The following is a 17,543-nucleotide window of genomic DNA, read 5'->3' as shown; positions in this document are numbered from 1 at the left end:
CTTCAAAACTCATTTTTCACTATGTGGTATTCCATTTAAAGGTTTCTTGGATGAGTACTCTAAAGATACATACTTATCTTTTTTTAAAGGAATATAAAGTAAATATAAAATTAGGTTATGTATTAAATATGATTAATTTAAATCGGGAGTCTGCTGCATTTATCCATATAAATATAGCAGACTCCCGATTATCTGGCTGCGGTTCATCCGAGTTGCGGATTATCTGTGCATGATTTTCAATCTCGCTCAATTTTTTCTGTGATCTTTATTTTTAAATAACGGATGCAAAATCATCGGAATTACGGCATTAATGCTAGGATACACCTGGATTTCCGTTAGAATCCCCTTCGTAAAACGGAAGCAATCATGCACTAGCTGCATTCACGGGAGCACTGTGTTCCTGTTTCACGCGTCTACGTGGCGTGGTGCCTGAGAGTGTAGTTTCCGGCGTCGAGCAGTGGTTTTGAAGCATTCGTGCAAACCACTTCTCTGTATCCGTGATCACGCAGCCACGGATGTGTGGTTTTCCAAACCAGGCCTTACATGGAGCATCAATAATACGAGTACAACCATATTATTGCCGCTAAAAAGATCGCAAACTGGCGAAGAAAGCTCTCAATGAGTCCGAGAAGCACTCTTAAATAACAGAATAACTGCATGAATAACAATATATTGTTTGTTTTACGTAAATTAAGACCATTACAAGACGTGTAAGTGGAAGTTCCGATTTCCGATTATTCGTGCCATATCTCGCCATCATTAGCCCAGATAATCGAGAGTGTACTGTATCTACTAGTCCATTACATACTATTCTTGATTATCATTATCATTATTTTTTTATTATTATTAAGCAATAGATATTCATCCAAGAAACCTGGTCACACTCTCACTAGGCTGGATGGTGACATTCAAAATTGTCGGCCATCCGCAACTCAGGCCACCAATAATGATCAGAGCAAACCTGTCAGCAGGCTATTTCTTATACAATGCATATAGTGAGCAACACAACCCCACTGCAGAGGTCATCTAACAATGGATTTTGAATGATTTGAAACTAAATGGGGTAGGCACCATCCATGTACGTGCCAATGTCGTATTCTAAAGGCACTATGCTTGGATGGTCTCACAATTGACACGTTGACCGCCATGCCGGTCATAATGACCGGAGTCGAGTGGCTCCTGTCACGCCATGCCGGTCATACTGACCGGCCTCCAAGCACCTGCTTCAAAGTGGATTTCTGATGCCGGAGTGACCGGAATCTCTTGCTAACGTATGGGCCATGATCGTTGTGGCGTCAGAATATAAATATGTATTTTAAAGTAAAGTACAAATATCACATTTAATGTTTTATGATCCGGGAATAGTTAACGGAATGAATACACTAATGGCGTCACAGGACATATCTACTAAAAACATCATGGCGGTCAACATGTTAAGGGCCTCTAGCATGCTCCTCTGCTGCAGTGGGCCTAAACCGGAGGTGGATTAAGGTTGCTTTTGGGGTGAGGTGGTTGATAATGTTTAGCATCACCTTTCTGGAGAGCAATACCTCTCATCAATAATCCCTCTGAGGTCTGATATGTTTAGACAAGAGGCTTTTAGATATTCATCAATTCTTTTTTTGAGTATCATTTGTTACCCTGGAGAAATAAAAACTTTCACAGGGAAGCCACCTTAAAGATTCCCATCTTTTATTTTTTCAGAAATTACAGGGCATTGCTATCTTCACTAATCCACCTTTGGCCTGAACAATGGTCCTGCACCCCCTCACTTCTCCTTAAGCCACTCCTATTGGTTGAAGTCCTCCAAGTGATGCAGTACCTTTAATCATAGCCTAGAAGAACAACCTAGGTCTGACCTAATGGTGGGTTCTAATACACTCAGAATCTATGAAGGGTGAATCAACACCCCGGCAAATGTGTTTAATGAAAAATTAGAGACTTTCTTCATTAATTTAATATGGAGGAAAGAATAACAAATTAATAGGATACCAAGCAGAACCAATAATATTACAATGTAGATTAACAAAAAGTAAAGCATAATCTATAATCAGAACCCAAGGGAAATGCCTCTTGCAACATGCAGAATAAAATGAAAGCATCGTCACTGTTCATTAGACAAAAACCATAGAGTAAAGCCTGAAGTTATTTCATATAATGACACATGTTCAAAAATGAAACTGGTAGATATAAAAATTATGAGTAAAATTACAAAGTTTCACCAAACAACATGGTTTCAATTGCAATGGCAAAACTAAATCAATCGCATAGAGTATTTTATCTAATTAAAACACTTCTTAAACATCCAGGTGGGACTTATGAGGGAGCAAGAACCTACATAGTATGTACTTTAAATTTTTAGATTATAATCACATATAGTTGGATTTAAATAGACATTTGTTCATATGCCATCCAGTAAATTAGTGTTCTCACAGCAGCAAACCTAAAACACTTACATTTAATTCCCTGTGTGGAAATTAGGCTAAATATTGCACTTGCCAACTTTATCAGCATCATGAAATATAAAGATGGCAACATCATGAAATAGGAATAGGGGAACTGACAAGAGGAAGTTTTCTTTGTTTAAGGGAAAAAAGAATCAACAGAAAAGGGATGATGCATGACTATTACAAAACACATACAATAATCAAGTAATGACAATATACTGACTTCTTTCTTAGCATGAAATCTCATCGAGGCTTTTGTTACAATGATTAAATTCACAAGGAAATTTTTGCAGCATTGGCTTTTCATCATCACTGCACCATTATCATGGTGAGTTTAACTGACAGGTTTGTTCCAGTTCAGACAAAAGGTAACATAACACCAATACTATAGGCTAATGAGGTAAAGTTAAGAGTGAGATTTGACATTTTTTTCAATTTATGATTGTTTGTTGGAAGGTATGATTAAATTAGAGCATGTATCACGAGTTGTTTTCCTCGGACTTCAGTTCACATAAATTAAACGCTATTTCTTAAGTTTGGCCTACATGAAATCGGAAATATCTATGCATTGAGTAGGCTTTGTGGGATATTATATGCAACAAAATAAACATGTACACGTTAAAGTGACCAAACCTTGCAACTCGACTCTCAAATCAAAAGTTGCTTCTTAACATGTAGGAACACATTACTAACTACTGTACGGTGCATACTTACGTAAAAAATGGTTTCCTCTGGAGGAGTCTGGCAGTGTCTCCATATTTATAAACACCAGTGGGCCAATCATGCGATAAAAATACGTCTATTGGCTGCTGCATCTGTTTTCAAAAACAATAAAAGTAAATGCCATCTCTCATATGTATAAGAGAACAAAGTGATAAACCAGCTACAAATTGGACTACATACCTGTCTTACTCTGAATACTTCCACATTTCTAATGTGATAAGCTGATCTTTTGGATTCTTCCGAGTATGGCGGTTTCTCATAGTGACCTTTATAGTAATCTTTGCCCTTGTATATTCCTGATATACCAGCTATTCTTACTCCCGCTATATTAATTACTCCTGCATATCCCATATAATAAATGTTTGGAGCTACCCAACCGCCATAGGGCAACTCTTGCAGATAATTGCTAGCTTCATGGTTTCCACCGACAAAAATGGTTAACATTGGAGCGGTTTTTTCGCCAGAGTAGTACCTACGAAAATAATTTTAATGTCTAGGGCATCCCATAAAACAAACTAAGTCCACACTTTAAGGATACTTACTTGTAGAAGGTACACATTTCTTGATATTTAAGAGGCACTGCCATGCACTTCAAGTCTTGCAAGTTCCTAGTAGACTGAAAATCGCCACAACATATCAGCAGATCTACTTGTATACCCTCCTTCTTCTGTAGATGATCAATTGACTCGTATATTTTCTCCAGCTCCCCATGAGCACATCCTTCCACGGCTATTTTCATCTTATAATATTTATATCAAATACTATGGCTTTGATGAAAAGAAGTGACCGGTTCTTACCGGAATACCTTCACAATTCACTCATGAAACGTGTAACCAAGTCCATACTTAAACTTGGAAAATATCCTCGCCTTTAAATACCAAAAAGATGAAATTATATCAGGCACATACTTCCACGAGCTCACAGATATTTTTTTCCATCAAAACATCTGACAATTTCTGTCAACAACCTTCATCCACCATAGATTATTACGATACGATTCTCTTTCATCCAATCAAGAAGACAGCCGGTCGCCGCCGGTCGCAATACACGTTCTTCCGATAGCTATCGATCTATCTCCCATCAATCGACCCATCGACCATTAATCGTTATTTGTCATCCCGAATGTAAAGATGTCTTCTATGGCACCGTCTCAGGTAAATAACTTAACACCGCAGTGCTATCTCAGGCGTTTTTGTAATTTAACTATAGCCTTAGACATGATTGCATGTTGCGCATTTTGTATGAAAGTATAAATAATCAGAGCAATGTAACCACTGTTCTTGTTTTCCGAATTTTGAGTGTTCCCAACTCCCCTCTAAACAAAGGAGTAATGATTTGCAATCCACTCAGGATTTGACAATTGAGGGAAAATGCCGAATTTTCTGTCGTATGTGGTTAACGCGTGACTTTTATGTATTTGGGATGAAAACTGATGATATAGTCAATAATTGCAAATTTTATGTGGCCCTTGTTTTGGCCTCATATTGTATGCCTTACATCCAAACACTATGTAATGAATTCAAAAAGGGCTTGTGAATTTTTTTCTATATTTTGTAGTGTTTACTTTTTGAGAAGACAATGCTCCTTGACTCGATACTTATGATCGATTCCCAGTAAATAAAATAAATTAAATATTAAATTGGGAAATTACTGGGTTTTTTATGCCCCCCTTATCAGTTGGGAAAGAGACGTTAATCCCCAGAAGGCAATAAAATCAACAGAATTTCGTTTTTAAGAAAATATGACCATTACCTATTTTCTAAGTTTTTAGTGTATACCGTCTCGCAATTTTCTGATGCTCCATAGTTATTATTTTTTTAGCAAGCATTGTTGTTAACTAACAGTTTCCATGAGTTCCTCTAATCTTACTTAGGGACGGATATAACCCTATGCAACTATTGGGAACCCTCTTTAATCTCATAACAACCCAAATTAAATCACCCGTGATCGTGTAAACTATGGCCCTTTTGTGAAGAGGCAACTCTGTTGGATCGATTCCGTAATGGAGTCGGGCGGTGTGATGTGCTCAGGGTGCTCTAGAAAGAATCGGATTTATCGCTAAGATATTTAACTTGTTGGTACAAGAAGCGACACCTTTAGAGAATATACGTCAGTCGGTCAAGTGGACAGCAAGTTCTTCACGGAATTGATTTCTTCTCTAAACTTACCCCTTCCTCTCCGTATCGTTGGTTTGAAATAAGCACCGTAAGCATTTGTCTTTGCAGCCTTTGAAAGGTGTCATTGTATGAGTCAACTTCCTCAAAAATTTGTCTTAAAGCTGCCCCAAGAAATGTGTGAAAGCTCAAAATTTCCCCAGAAGCGTTATAATTTCTTCTTTATGCCAAGAAGATGAAACCGGCGGAGACTAAACCTTGCCTGGATCATTCGCGTCGGGAGGTACGATTTTTTCGCAATTTTATCTGCCGTTTCTTAATATTTCTAGTAATCGACTGACAAATAACTGCGGATTCTATTGTAGATATTTGGTGAAGCGCACTGCGGCAGGATTTCATGTGTGAGATATATTTTAAATATAAATATTGGCTAATTTAATATCTACAGATTCGCCATATTGAAGTGGAAACAATTTATTCGCGTATTTCTTTTAACTTACAGAATGTATTTTCTGGTTTTAAATATTCATGATAAATTTCATAACTTTCTAGACTTATTGCTATGTACCTTTTTTAAGCCGAAGGAAACCGAATGAGTTATCTTGTCAATTTACATCTGCTGTCTTGTTTTTTTTTCACTTGAAAGCCAATATTTTCTCTGTTTAATATTATTTACATGTTGCTTACATCATCTTTCAATTGTGCATTCATGTAGCTGGATTTCGAATGCTACGAGTAATAGTGGCTGTAAAATTTTGTTGTGTATGGTTTTCCTTGAACATCATAGCCTATCATATGTACCCACCATTGAGCAGGCTTGCTTTAGTGAATAGATTTTAATTTTCTAATGACATGTGAAGTTTGTGAGTTATGACCTAAGCTCAATGTCCCATCTGACGGACAGAGTGTTGCACATAAAGTTTCCTCCACTTGTGCAGTCTCTGAAAATTCTCTGCCCATGCAGGAATTTGAACCCAGGGCTATGAGGTGTGAAGTCAGCACTCATGCCACCACACCAACCTGATCCCCATTTCACTACTAACTTCTCCATTGAAATTAAGCTGGATAAAAGTTTCCATAAATTTTATCCCTTAGATATTTTTCTCTTTAAATTGTTTGAGCTCCAGCACCATTTGAAAATTGGCATTTGTTTTGAATTTTTATCTTCAAGCCATTTATGTCTTTGAGCGCTGAATCTGAAAATGACCTTCAATTTATTCAATCACAGCAAATTCTTTGCATAATGTAATTTTTAAATATTGCAAAAAAAAAAAGGTATAAGTAGCGAGCAGAAAAACTGAAAGTGCAAGAAAATAGAAGTAACGCCATAACTATCGTAGCAAGGCACTGTCTGAGATCACCTCGAGTGGATTCTTAATCATCGAAGTGAAAAGTTTTCTATGTATTTACCATGTTCAGCAGAATTGGTGACAGGTTTGCAACAAGTTAGCGTGAGAAAACAGAGTTTTCACTAATCCCCCATAGCGAGCCTTTCATGAAGATAGACTTCAATTGGTCAAAATCGATATCAGCCACATGCTGTCAAACAGGCTTTACTTCAATGTTCCATGATTAATGAATAAAATTGGGCTCAGTGACAGTAGCTTTAGCCAAAATTGAATTGATTACAAGATCAATTACTTTCCAATAAAATTTATTGATTACTTTCTTATCATATTATAATGCTTATATCGTCTGCTTCTAATGACTTGTCCATGTATTTTGCTGGATTAGGGCCGTACAATTATTTCTTCACCAATATCATTGAAAGAAAAGTTTATTGCTATGTCTTTAAAAAATATAATTTATATGTAATTAATATCAGTAGTGGAATAATAATGTTCACTTGTGCATGGAAGAAAGTCATACATATCCAGCACAAATTTTTCAATCACCATCAAACTCCTTAAAAGAATTTCAATAAATGAAAGGGAAAGGAAAGTAAAGTTGTTCCATGGTTTCATTCATTTCCTTGTATTACAGTTGGCAGCTTTCAATTAAATAGTGCTTCTGAATAAAATAAATCAGGGTTTTTGTTCTGCAAAACTGTGCATTGGGTGCCAAAGAAAGATTATGGTGATGATATTGGCGACCTTGTAAAAATTGCAGAAATGTTGTGATTGATAGCTAAATATATATCACCCAAAATGGTGTCATGTGTGCTGAATTTCAAAGCTCTCGTCAACAATCATTGAAATAATATCAGTCATGAAATTTTCAAATCTCATAATATTTTAATAAGGTAGCAATTACCCGCATGTAACTATGTATTATTCAGTGTGGGTGACCAAAAGATACTAGAAAATTGCTTCCTTTGCAGTGTAAGTAAATTAGACCTTTTGGTCCTGGGTTATCCATTCTGATCATTGTTGAAAACTTTCAGAGGCGGCTACAGAAGGAGTTGATGTCATTGGTTAAGGAGCCTCCTCCAGGTGTTACTGTTGACTCTGATCTAACTGGGCAAGATCTCTCACTGTAAGTATCATCTGCCGGCATGAAAATGTCTGCTGAGTGTTAGTGTCAGATTTTCACACTTGGTTTCATTAGTGACTATTTGAAGTTGAGCCTTTAAATATCCTTGCAGGTGGATCGTTCATATGGAGGGAGCAGCTGGAACGCTGTACGAGGGTGAAAAGTTCCAATTGCAGTTCAAATTTGGATCAAAATATCCTTTTGATTCCCCAGAGGTAAATGAATTTTTTAGGCTTTGACTTTTGTAATGAAGATGCACTTTAGTGATCAATGATTAGCTTCTTTCCTAAACATATTGAAGCTTGAAATCTTTGCCACTAGAACTATGTGCATACAGCTAACTTCCATGTTGGTCAAATAAACTGGGTGGCGACTCTCATGGAAAACCTGAAAATTCTGGGAAAGTCATGAAAATTCATTCTGTCTGTGAAGTCATGGAATTTCTGGGCAAGTGGCGTAAGTTTGGAAAAAGTGTATTTGTTGTAACTATCAGGAAAGAATATTTTTGATGTAAAAGTCAAATAGTGATTTTTCCTCTCCTCGTTAGGCAAAGTTACATGTTCATTTTTAGAAAAGCTGATTCCCACTTTTACATTCAAATGATGCTCAACAACTCTTAAAATTCATTTGTGTTGCAATATTTTATTAAATTTGTGTTAATTTTGTGTTTTGGTAAAATATTCAGTAAAATATGCATAATCAAGTTGTCCAGAAAATTGTCGGGGAAAATTGGGGGATTTCAGATTTACATTTAAGTAGCAACTCTGATGTATGAGGTTAGCAAAATAAGTCTACTATTGAAAGGTGATGTATGTTTTTTTCCTTATAGTAATGCATATCATATTTTATGATAGACATGAATTTTCCTGTATATATGTACAAGGTTTTTCTTAGCCATTCTTCTAGATATGTGTAATCTCTTGTATATTTAACATCTAAATATAAAAATATTCAGATGTCAATACATCCTATTTCTGTTCAAAATGGTGAAAGTTTCAAAAATATTAAAAAATATAATACAGAGAGAAGAATTAAATGAGTTGTTACTAAGGGTCTAATAATTCTTCACACCCCAACAGCATTTAACTTTCATTATTAATATATTTTTTTGTTTTAGGTTACATTCATTGGGGGAAATATTCCTATCCATCCACATGTTTACAGTAATGGACATATCTGCCTATCAATCCTTACAGAGGATTGGTCTCCTGCCCTCTCCGTCCAGTCTGTCTGTTTGAGTATAGTGTCAATGCTCAGTAGTTGTAAAGAGAAGGTAAATGCTACAAGTGTTTTTAATTTTCATTAGGAGTAAGCAGAATGAGTGTAAGGGGTTATTCAATTATTACCAGAAATGCTATTATTTCACTCCCTCCTTATGAGACGGTGTAAGTTTCTAGCAAACCATGTCTCATCTCTCAATATAGAATTAGATATCAGATGTTCATTTGCAAGGCTATCCAATGGGGATGTATGGCATTAGTTGTGCCATAAAATAAAATTTTTGGAGAAATAATAAATTTCTAAGGGATATTAAAGTTCATAATATTTGGGGCAGCTTGTTTTTTTATAATAAATGTGAATTGCTTTTTGATACTAGGCTACTATTAGGCCAGCTGATGAGGTTCGATGATTTGTCAGCTGTTTGTTACATAGATATAATTCTAATAGGTCGGATATTATTAACTATTTCTTCTTGTAACTACGGCTTTAGTTAAGGCACCTGTCATTGGTAAGGACATGCTTTGATATACTCATAGATTAAAATTCTGCTGCCTAGGTCTTTAGTTAGCTGCTCACTAAGTGCTGCATTCCATGCCATTTTTTTCATTTTGGGGGACATTGGAAATAGCTTCTCATCAAATTAAGGCTGGGTAGTGAATGTTCAACAGCATCACTTCCTAAACTGCCTGGAAGCTCCTGAGTTCATGTTGCAGTGTCTTCACTAGTCTCAGTACTGTAGCTTGGCATTCAGCCGAACTAAGTGGGAGGGGAGGTTAGGTATATTAACTGGTTGGGTCGGTATAATTAACTGTGAACATCACAGCAATTTCAAACTGTTTTTATTGTTCCTTTGCTATGAAAATATCTTAGAAGCAGTGTTTTTGATAGAGTCAGGGTCAGTAGCTCACTGCATTCACAGTAGCGTTACATCCATCTGTTCTTATTGCAAATGTATGCAATTATTAATTTTTGTAAAAATTAATTCTACGTTCTCTTTTTCTCAGAAAAGGCCTCCCGATAATACTCTTTATGTGAAGACATGCAATAAAAACCCAAAGAAAACTAAGTGGTGGTATCATGGTAAGTTAAATTACTAATTTTTATGATGTATTGACGTTATGGGGGTATTAGAGGGCTATATCAATTTGGTAACACTATTTTGCAAAAGATCAGGGAGATGGCAACACCCTCCCCCATCAAAAGTGTCTAGGTAAGCAACTGCTTGCTATAATTAATATGAAGTAGGTCATTCCTATGACCAGAATGAATGTTCTGACCAATAAATCACCTGGTATTCACAAGGTAAGAAGCTGTATAGGGGATTCCATCCTTAGCATTTAAGTAGCACATGAAAGCTCTGATAGTTCTTCACAATTTAGTTCTTGAAAAACGAAGAAAGGTGTAAGAGCACAAACTTTAAATGTAAGAGATAAGTATCTGATGTGAAATTGATTGGCTGTAGTATAAATCTGTGCACTTTAAGTAGGAAAGCCAATTAACTGCTAATATAATTCATCCGCTGAGATCTCACTCATTATTGAAGATGTGGGCAAAACCGTATTTGACATTTATCATTTCCATTTTTTTTCCTTTTCAGATGATTCTGTTTGATCATGGCTGTGATGATTATTATGAAAAGCTACTTTAAATGAGATATTAATCTTAAAGCTTAAAATATTCTAATTGTGGAAGTTATTACTTTAATTTCTTGTTGCTTGCATCCAGCAAGATATTTCTCAGTGTTTTCAAGAAAAAATTACTGAGTTTCCAGATTGGTTTTGTATCCCAGATTGTAATGAGAACAAATAACTCTCACATGTGAACTGATCAACTAATGAGAAGAAGAGAGTGACAATGATAAGATGAATTTATCGAGTTGGTGGCTCATTACACATGATGCAGAAAGTTTCTATAGTTTCTTGTGAATAAATCTCTCTTAACAGTTTAAAATTTCAAAAAAAAGACACTGGGGCATCTACATCAACAATTCATACACCATAAGTTGGAGAAAATGTATTCTATTATCATTGTATATCCTAGTGGCTTATGTATTAAGCTTGTCAAAACAATCAACTATCGATTCTTTGAATAATTGATGTCCCATTTGTCTAATGTTTTTATCTTTGAGTTTAAGTAAGCTAGTTGAAATTCGAATTTTATTTTTATTTCAATTTGTATGTACCCAGAAATTCTCACCGATCAACTGCTAAGATTTGAGGTGCTTTTTTATCTTTTAAATTAAATCAGTGCCATGGAAAAGCCAATTTTAGTGTTCAGTGAAGAAACATTCCTTGTAATGCATAGTCGGAAAGGTGGCCCTGCTTTATTATTACTGTAGATTTCCACAATATTGGGCAGTAAAGTTCTTAAATTAAAATCTATTTGCTAATGGGGACATCATCTTGAACTAATGCTTACTCAGAATGCACTTTGGTTAATGAATTATTTCATGATTTTTCACCTATCACAAAATTTTAAGATTTAAAAATATTTTACTACATACATATTATTGCTGTGTAATCTTGGTAATAGCTGCAAGACATAGGTTGTCTGCACCAAACTTGCTTTTATTTATTTATTTGCCTGATAATAAGCTTGCATTGATGTACTTAACAATTGCAAGTGCAAGAGCCATGATGAATGGTGGTCGTTATCCTGTCTTCTTTCAAAAGGAATGGATTTTTGAGTGTTGGACTGGCCAGCATAATATTGAACAGCATTGTTTGTACCAAGAAGACAGGCAAGAAACAAACTAGAGGATGGTCTTGCAATGGAAACCACCTGATATCCCTATTTTCATCTAATTTTAGATGACCTGTGAGAGAAAGTAGTGTAGATACTGTATATAGAATTTTCACATAAGTATTTAATAAAGAAATACATATTTTTATTTATGAAAGCTGTTTTGTCTCATCTTTACAAAAGTATGACATCCTCCTCAGTTCTTTAGCTGTTACACTGTGAAACTATCAGTATAGAAAGCCAATTTCTTTAGGGATTGAAGGAAATAAGCCTGCTCTTAAGACAGTGTTGTGCTTGAAATTTCCACTCAACATCTAAGCAAAGATCAGGCAGTATCTGAAAATTTTCTGCCACAGCCAGAGTTTGAACCCAAGCCCACGCGGTGGGAAGCCAAAGGGAAAACACTTAGGTGTCTGTTGTCCGGAAGACCCTTGACAAGCCAAGTTATGAACTGCATTCTAGCACTAAAATGTACATAATGCTTTTTCACTGTCTCCAGTGTCCTGCTTGGATGAAGCACTTTCAGGCTTCCATCTGGATTAGACTTTACTTCATACAAGGCACTTAGCCAGAGGGAAAGTTTAGGGGGCTTCACACATCCTGAATTTTTTTCCCTAATGAGAACTGCCCATGACATATCACTCAGGAGGTGATGAGATGACTAGCCAAGGGATTCCAACACTCTGACCAAGAATCTACAATCTTATTTTAGCCACTAGAGAAAAAGCACTCATCTTTTGAATGCAACTTGGTTATAATTTAAAAAGACAAATATTTTGAGGAACATCTTAAGAATTTTCAAGAGCGGGATGCATGAACAATGTCAATAATTCCAATACGAGTGCGTTTATAAATGGAATATTCTATAGAATTTTTTATGATTAGGTAGAATAAGCAAATGCAGCTAAAGCTCTAAATTAGAAATTTGTCCAAAAAAAAAACAGGCTGATTGTAGGATCAAATGCCCACGGAGACCAATCCACGTGGGCTTGGGTGTTGTGCGGGTTACCTATATTGATAAATTTTTTTTCTTGCATGTGAAGCTAATCCAAATAAGTTATTAATTTTGTTTCCTCCTGAAATTTAAAGTCATTGACCATTACTATTTTTATAGCCATAGTTATTCATTTTAGAGTAGAATAAGTATTTCTAATTTTAGAGCTTTGGCTGCATTTGTTTACACTATATTTTAGAAAAAAGGTATGGCATTTCAAGGAGGCGATCGACAACTAAGGTCATTTGTGCCATGAGGGAAGGGAATGGAAGGAAGGGTGGAGAGAAACCTGGCATCGGCATAAGCCTGCCCTTGACGAAAGGTGCCAAGGGGACCATGGTTTAACGTCCCGTCCGACAGACGGAGTGTTGCACTTCAATTGTCCTCCACACAACTTTCTTGCAGGGATCGGACAATCTCTGAAAATCCCAGCCGCCGACAGGATTTGAACCAGAATCCATCGGGTGGAAAGCCAACACTCTAGCCACCACACCAACCCGATCCCCCATTTTGAAAAAAATAATATTTGTACAATATCCCATTCATTTATGCACTCATACAGGAATTATTGATATTCTTCATGCATTCCTTGCTTGGAAATTCTGAAGATATCACTTAAAAATTACTTTTCAAATTCAAACCAACTTGCATTTAACAGTCATGTACTTTTTGCATAGTGGCTAAAACAAGGATGTAAGCTTCTCAGTCAGATTATAGGTACCCCTTTGCTAGTTGTCTCCTGAGAGATGTACTGTGGCAATCCTTATAAGGGAAAAATTCAGGAGTCAAAAAATAATCAAGAAGTGACAAGAGATGCTACCCTAAATGAATGATTCAGCTCAGCCCATAAGAGTTAAAAAAAACCGGCCATCTCATTGGATAAGGAATACCTCCCCAAGTAGAATCAATATCCCAAAACATTGTTGGCGTTAACATATGACATATCCCTGCAATATACATGAAAATCCTACTAACACCGCATGGATATCTGTCAAATATCCAACCAAACAATGTAGCGGTGATGTCCAACAGCGGACAAGGAGGTCCATATTACAACATCTCTTAGGTATACGAGAATTGCCATGAGAAAAAATTCCCCTGGACCGGGAATCGAACCACGGACCTTTGGCTTTCCGGGCCAATGCGCAGACCACTACGCTATCCAGGTTCTTTAATTCCCATGGCAATTATACCGAGGCTCATGGCACTAGAAGTTAGGCCCTCGCGAGCCTCGGTATAATTGCCATGGGGATTAAAGAACCTGGATAGCGTAGTGGTCTGCGCATTGGCCTGGAAAGCCAAAGGTCCGTGGTTCGATTCCCGGTCCAGGGGAATTTTTTCTCATGGCAATTCTTGTATATTTCACCGCCGTTCACGCGGCAGGGTTTGAAATATTACACATCTCTTAGGAATCTTCACAATAATTAATCAGAAGAAAATGCATGTACATACTTATAATGGTTTTTGGTAATCCTCAGACATACAAAACATTTGTTCTCTTCAATTCTACACAGAATATTAAAATGGGGTAGTTTTCTTCATCAAAGAAAATGAAAGGCATTGATTGCAATTCGTAACCCACCATTAATGTATTCATAATATGCAAATTATTTGGTTTTAGAAATCCCAGTTTAGACGAATGTTAATAGTCAATTTTAACCTCATTTGAAAAAGGCCAGATTGGCACCCATGCGATGCCACTCCACGTGACAGGGACCTAGTTTCTATACGAGTAGATAGGAGTTTTATATCGTCTGAGATTACCAATGCATGTTTGAGGCACAGAGCTTAGGGAAACATCTCTTGATAATCACCTATTAAAATTGCCTATGGTCAGAAAGTTTCCTTCGTTTGATAGGGTATTAATAATCCTTATTTAAGCGAGGAGCTACCAGCTAACAGGGTACTCTGCTACCTGCTAGCAGCCTGCATCATAGCGGAGATCATAGCCTTGCACTAAGGTGGCCTCACACAGCAGCAGCCGAAACCATAATGGCATCACACAGGCTTTTCCCAGCATTCATACTTACCCATCGCATTTTCGTGCACTTGAAATTTTTCACTTTTCATTTTATCGCAAAAATAGATATCGTCACTTAAAAATCAAATAGCGTGAAATACATACTCCAGGAGTAATAATTTCTCAATTTAGGAAAAAAAAAATGGGAAACCACCTTATTGCCCTCTATACCATTTGGAATAACAATTTATAATATCACAGATGTTAAAACTTGGATATCTATCTAATGATATCGTTAGATCGAAGCGTTTGAAAGTGTCCATTGTGAAGCGTTTGAAAGGTGTACTAAAAAAAGACTGATTACTTGAACAAAAGTTATTTAAATTGCATGAATAAAATGCTACGTTTTCATTAGTTGCTTTATTTAAAACATAGCCAGTGGGAAAAGATTACGTAAAAAAATAAATAAAATAAAGGTGTCAGAAGATAAAAGAGAACCTAACCTTTTTTGAAAGGGCTATTTCAGATTTTTTCAAATATTTAATTGTCAGTGCAAGTTTCAATGAAATGATTCACTATATAGATAATAGAAGCATAATACAATGTTAAAATTTTATAAGCTATGAAATTCTCACTTGTCATAATATTTTTTCCTTCAAAATTGGTATTTTTTTATTAAATTTTATCTAGTTTTTAAGAGCCAGAATAACGTCAAAATCCACTTCTGGGGAAGACCTTCCCATCCCCCCTTCGGTAAGGAGGGCCCCATCTTGAGCCCCAGCTGAGGGCCCCCTATCATCCCAGATCACCCCTGATAACAGATAGTACCTAGGAATAATCACAAAACAATATGGAATTACTGATTAGCCTTTTTGTTTAATGTGGGTGTTGTGAATAATTAAAAGAAAATTTTCCAATCGGTGACACAAAACACGGCTTCACATAGAAGGGATTCTGTTGAATTTTAAACTAACCAAATTACTAGGGCACAAAATACGTTTTAAAGCAGTTGAAACTTCACCTTCACAGCAATATACACTAACAAAGCTCAATGGAGTAAAAGAAATGGGAATATCCTATCATAAAGAGAAGAACGAACTCACCAGACTGGATGTTATGCAACTACAGAGATGCAAATTACACTATCTACATTAGCAAAAAATTGTTTTCTCTCCGGTATTGACAAAATAACAAATTGGAATTCATGGATTAAATTGCCCTCAAATGTTATGTATAACATGTTAAACATATTGATGCAAAAAAAAAATAATTTAAATAGTCATTGTCAGATTCGATGACTCTGAAGGTACATCATTAGGATCATTCCGTAAGATAGGTCTACCAAAGGGAAGGAGGGTATTTAACTTTCTCGTGAGATGAGGAATCACCTGCAGCCAGTTTCCAAGGGGTTAGGATGGAAAGGGTTAATCATTCATTGCATTATCTTGCACCACTTCATCAAGGTGAGCCCCACTCCCTCCCCAATTTTCCCTTTCGAACTCTAAATCTCCAGAAACAGTGAGTATTTCAATGTATTGGATATAGGGAAAATTATCATAAGAAACAAAGACTAACGAGGTTACCAAACATCACTCTTATTTCTTTCTACAATTAGATTCTCACAAACACTGTACCCACCAGTTTTTATAGAGTGACAGTAAAACCAAGCACAAATCGTATGATGTGTTGAACTCTTTCATCGTTGCAGACGAAATTTGACATCATTGATCTTCAGGTGAAGTACTGACACTAAGTACCCATCCTGGTCAGTAATAAACGCAGCTAAAACGCACGTTTCAATCCAGCAGTACTGTCAAACAACACTCCATTCTTGAATTCACCTCTCATATCAAGCATGTAATACATCAAGTGGCCTCTTACTTTGATTGGCAATTGAACCCTTGCATTTTTCCGACTTTCTCCTGCACTAACCTGGAAAGGTAGAGAGTCAGTAAGAACGGGAAAAAACTACTTTATTAATTGAATAAATAAATGTTTCAACTTACATTCTCTAAACCAACAGTCATTATACGGTTCTGCCCAAGCGGCGCATAAGTAACGAAGGATACACTCTTCCCTCCTTTCCTTAAAATCAGGTATCTTACAGATTTCAAAGTGAACATCCAGCTAGCTCCTAAAATTCCATACCCTGTGAGAATAAAAAATAGGTGATACAAAATAGTACAAACACTTGAATATGTTCACCAAATTTTAAAATTACTAACCTATGATGAAGCAAAACACAGCTAGGGAGTTCTTGAATTTGTTTTCCCCCATGTTGATACGCCTCCACCACGGTAAATCGTCATTTTCACGGACTACGGGAGCATCACGAAGTTTAGTAAAACAAAAATGACTAAGGTAACTCCAGAACAAGAATTGACAAAGAGCAAATGCATTCAAAAACTTAAAAAATCGGGGGTTTTCGTATTTGAATAAGATAACGTCCTTGGCAACAGTGGTCTTCGCATTGATCGGTGACGTCTCAGAATGAATTCTACGGGATGATAACTGCGAATGATCTCTGAAATTTCGTTTAAGTACGTTGTGGCAAAATGATCGCCTACATAACGGTCTCTCAAAAGCTGCGAGAGATAAATATTTACATTGCACATGAGAAATTGATAACTTATTAGAGAATATCAACCGGTCAATGTTGAATGTTCTCTTCGCAGAATAGCCTCTGAAAACCCAGGAAGCCATTGTAGCAATAATAATGACCAGCTCTGCACTCAACACTACATATTATGCATTTGATGTTTAGTAAGGAACATATTGAAATCACCGGCCTGATTGAAGGCGCGTGTCGTTGCTTGATTGTTACGCGCGGGTTCAGGTTCTTGGCGCTGAAAGCGCTGTGACTTTTAGAA

The 17,543-nt window shown here is 36.4% G+C and overlaps 3 protein-coding genes and 2 non-coding genes across 10 annotated transcripts in view; 2 read left to right on the top strand and 3 right to left on the bottom strand.

The window, feature by feature from the left end:
• The window catches only part of LOC124164120 (lariat debranching enzyme), a 68,128-nt gene extending 63,967 nt beyond the window's left edge, over positions 1–4,161 (bottom strand). For all 3 annotated transcript variants that reach the window (XR_006865963.1, XM_046541297.1, XM_046541298.1), the window contains exons 1-3: positions 3,713–4,161; positions 3,351–3,642; positions 3,162–3,262 (exon numbers count right to left, since the gene is read on the bottom strand). Coding sequence is in view for 2 of the 3 variants with exons in the window: in XM_046541297.1 (XP_046397253.1) it covers positions 3,162–3,262; positions 3,351–3,642; positions 3,713–3,909 (590 nt within the window). In the remaining variant the exon portion in view is untranslated. The remainder of the gene's footprint in view (positions 1–3,161; positions 3,263–3,350; positions 3,643–3,712) is intronic.
• Positions 4,162–4,220: 59 nt separating this feature from the next.
• LOC124164123 (ubiquitin-conjugating enzyme E2 W) lies at positions 4,221–11,871 on the top strand. 4 transcript variants are annotated; one of them, XM_046541302.1, is made up of 7 exons: positions 4,301–4,324; positions 5,396–5,567; positions 7,668–7,759; positions 7,869–7,971; positions 8,874–9,029; positions 9,982–10,057; positions 10,575–11,871. In XM_046541302.1, exons 2-7 carry the CDS (start codon positions 5,520–5,522, stop codon positions 10,586–10,588), a joined length of 489 nt encoding a protein of 162 aa, XP_046397258.1. In that variant the 5' UTR covers positions 4,301–4,324; positions 5,396–5,519; the 3' UTR covers positions 10,589–11,871. The 4 variants fall into 4 exon arrangements, with proteins under 4 accessions (XP_046397261.1, XP_046397258.1, XP_046397259.1 ...); XM_046541303.1 differs by lacking the exon at positions 4,301–4,324 and adding an exon at positions 4,992–5,375 and having other exon boundaries at positions 5,449–5,567; XM_046541305.1 differs by lacking the exon at positions 5,396–5,567 and having other exon boundaries at positions 4,221–4,324.
• Positions 11,872–13,808: 1,937 nt separating this feature from the next.
• Positions 13,809–13,881, bottom strand: Trnas-gga. Its single transcript has one exon. It is a non-coding gene; the product is annotated as a tRNA-Ser (tRNA).
• Positions 13,882–13,972: 91 nt separating this feature from the next.
• Positions 13,973–14,045, top strand: Trnas-gga. Its single transcript has one exon. It is a non-coding gene; the product is annotated as a tRNA-Ser (tRNA).
• Positions 14,046–16,248: 2,203 nt separating this feature from the next.
• On the bottom strand, positions 16,249–17,471 carry LOC124163482 (transmembrane protein 223). Its single transcript, XM_046540420.1, has 3 exons — positions 16,899–17,471; positions 16,680–16,822; positions 16,249–16,605 (listed from the first exon to the last, which is right to left on the bottom strand). The coding sequence occupies exons 1-3, from the start codon at positions 17,374–17,376 to the stop codon at positions 16,456–16,458; spliced, it is 771 nt and encodes a 256-aa protein (XP_046396376.1). The 5' UTR covers positions 17,377–17,471; the 3' UTR covers positions 16,249–16,455.
• Positions 17,472–17,543: the final 72 nt, after the last annotated feature.

Source organism: Ischnura elegans, chromosome 8 (genome assembly GCF_921293095.1).
Source record: "Ischnura elegans chromosome 8, ioIscEleg1.1, whole genome shotgun sequence".
NCBI lineage: Eukaryota > Metazoa > Arthropoda > Insecta > Odonata > Coenagrionidae > Ischnura > Ischnura elegans.
The sequence above is the reverse complement of the archived record's forward strand: the minus strand, read 5'-3'. Positions and strand labels throughout refer to the sequence as shown.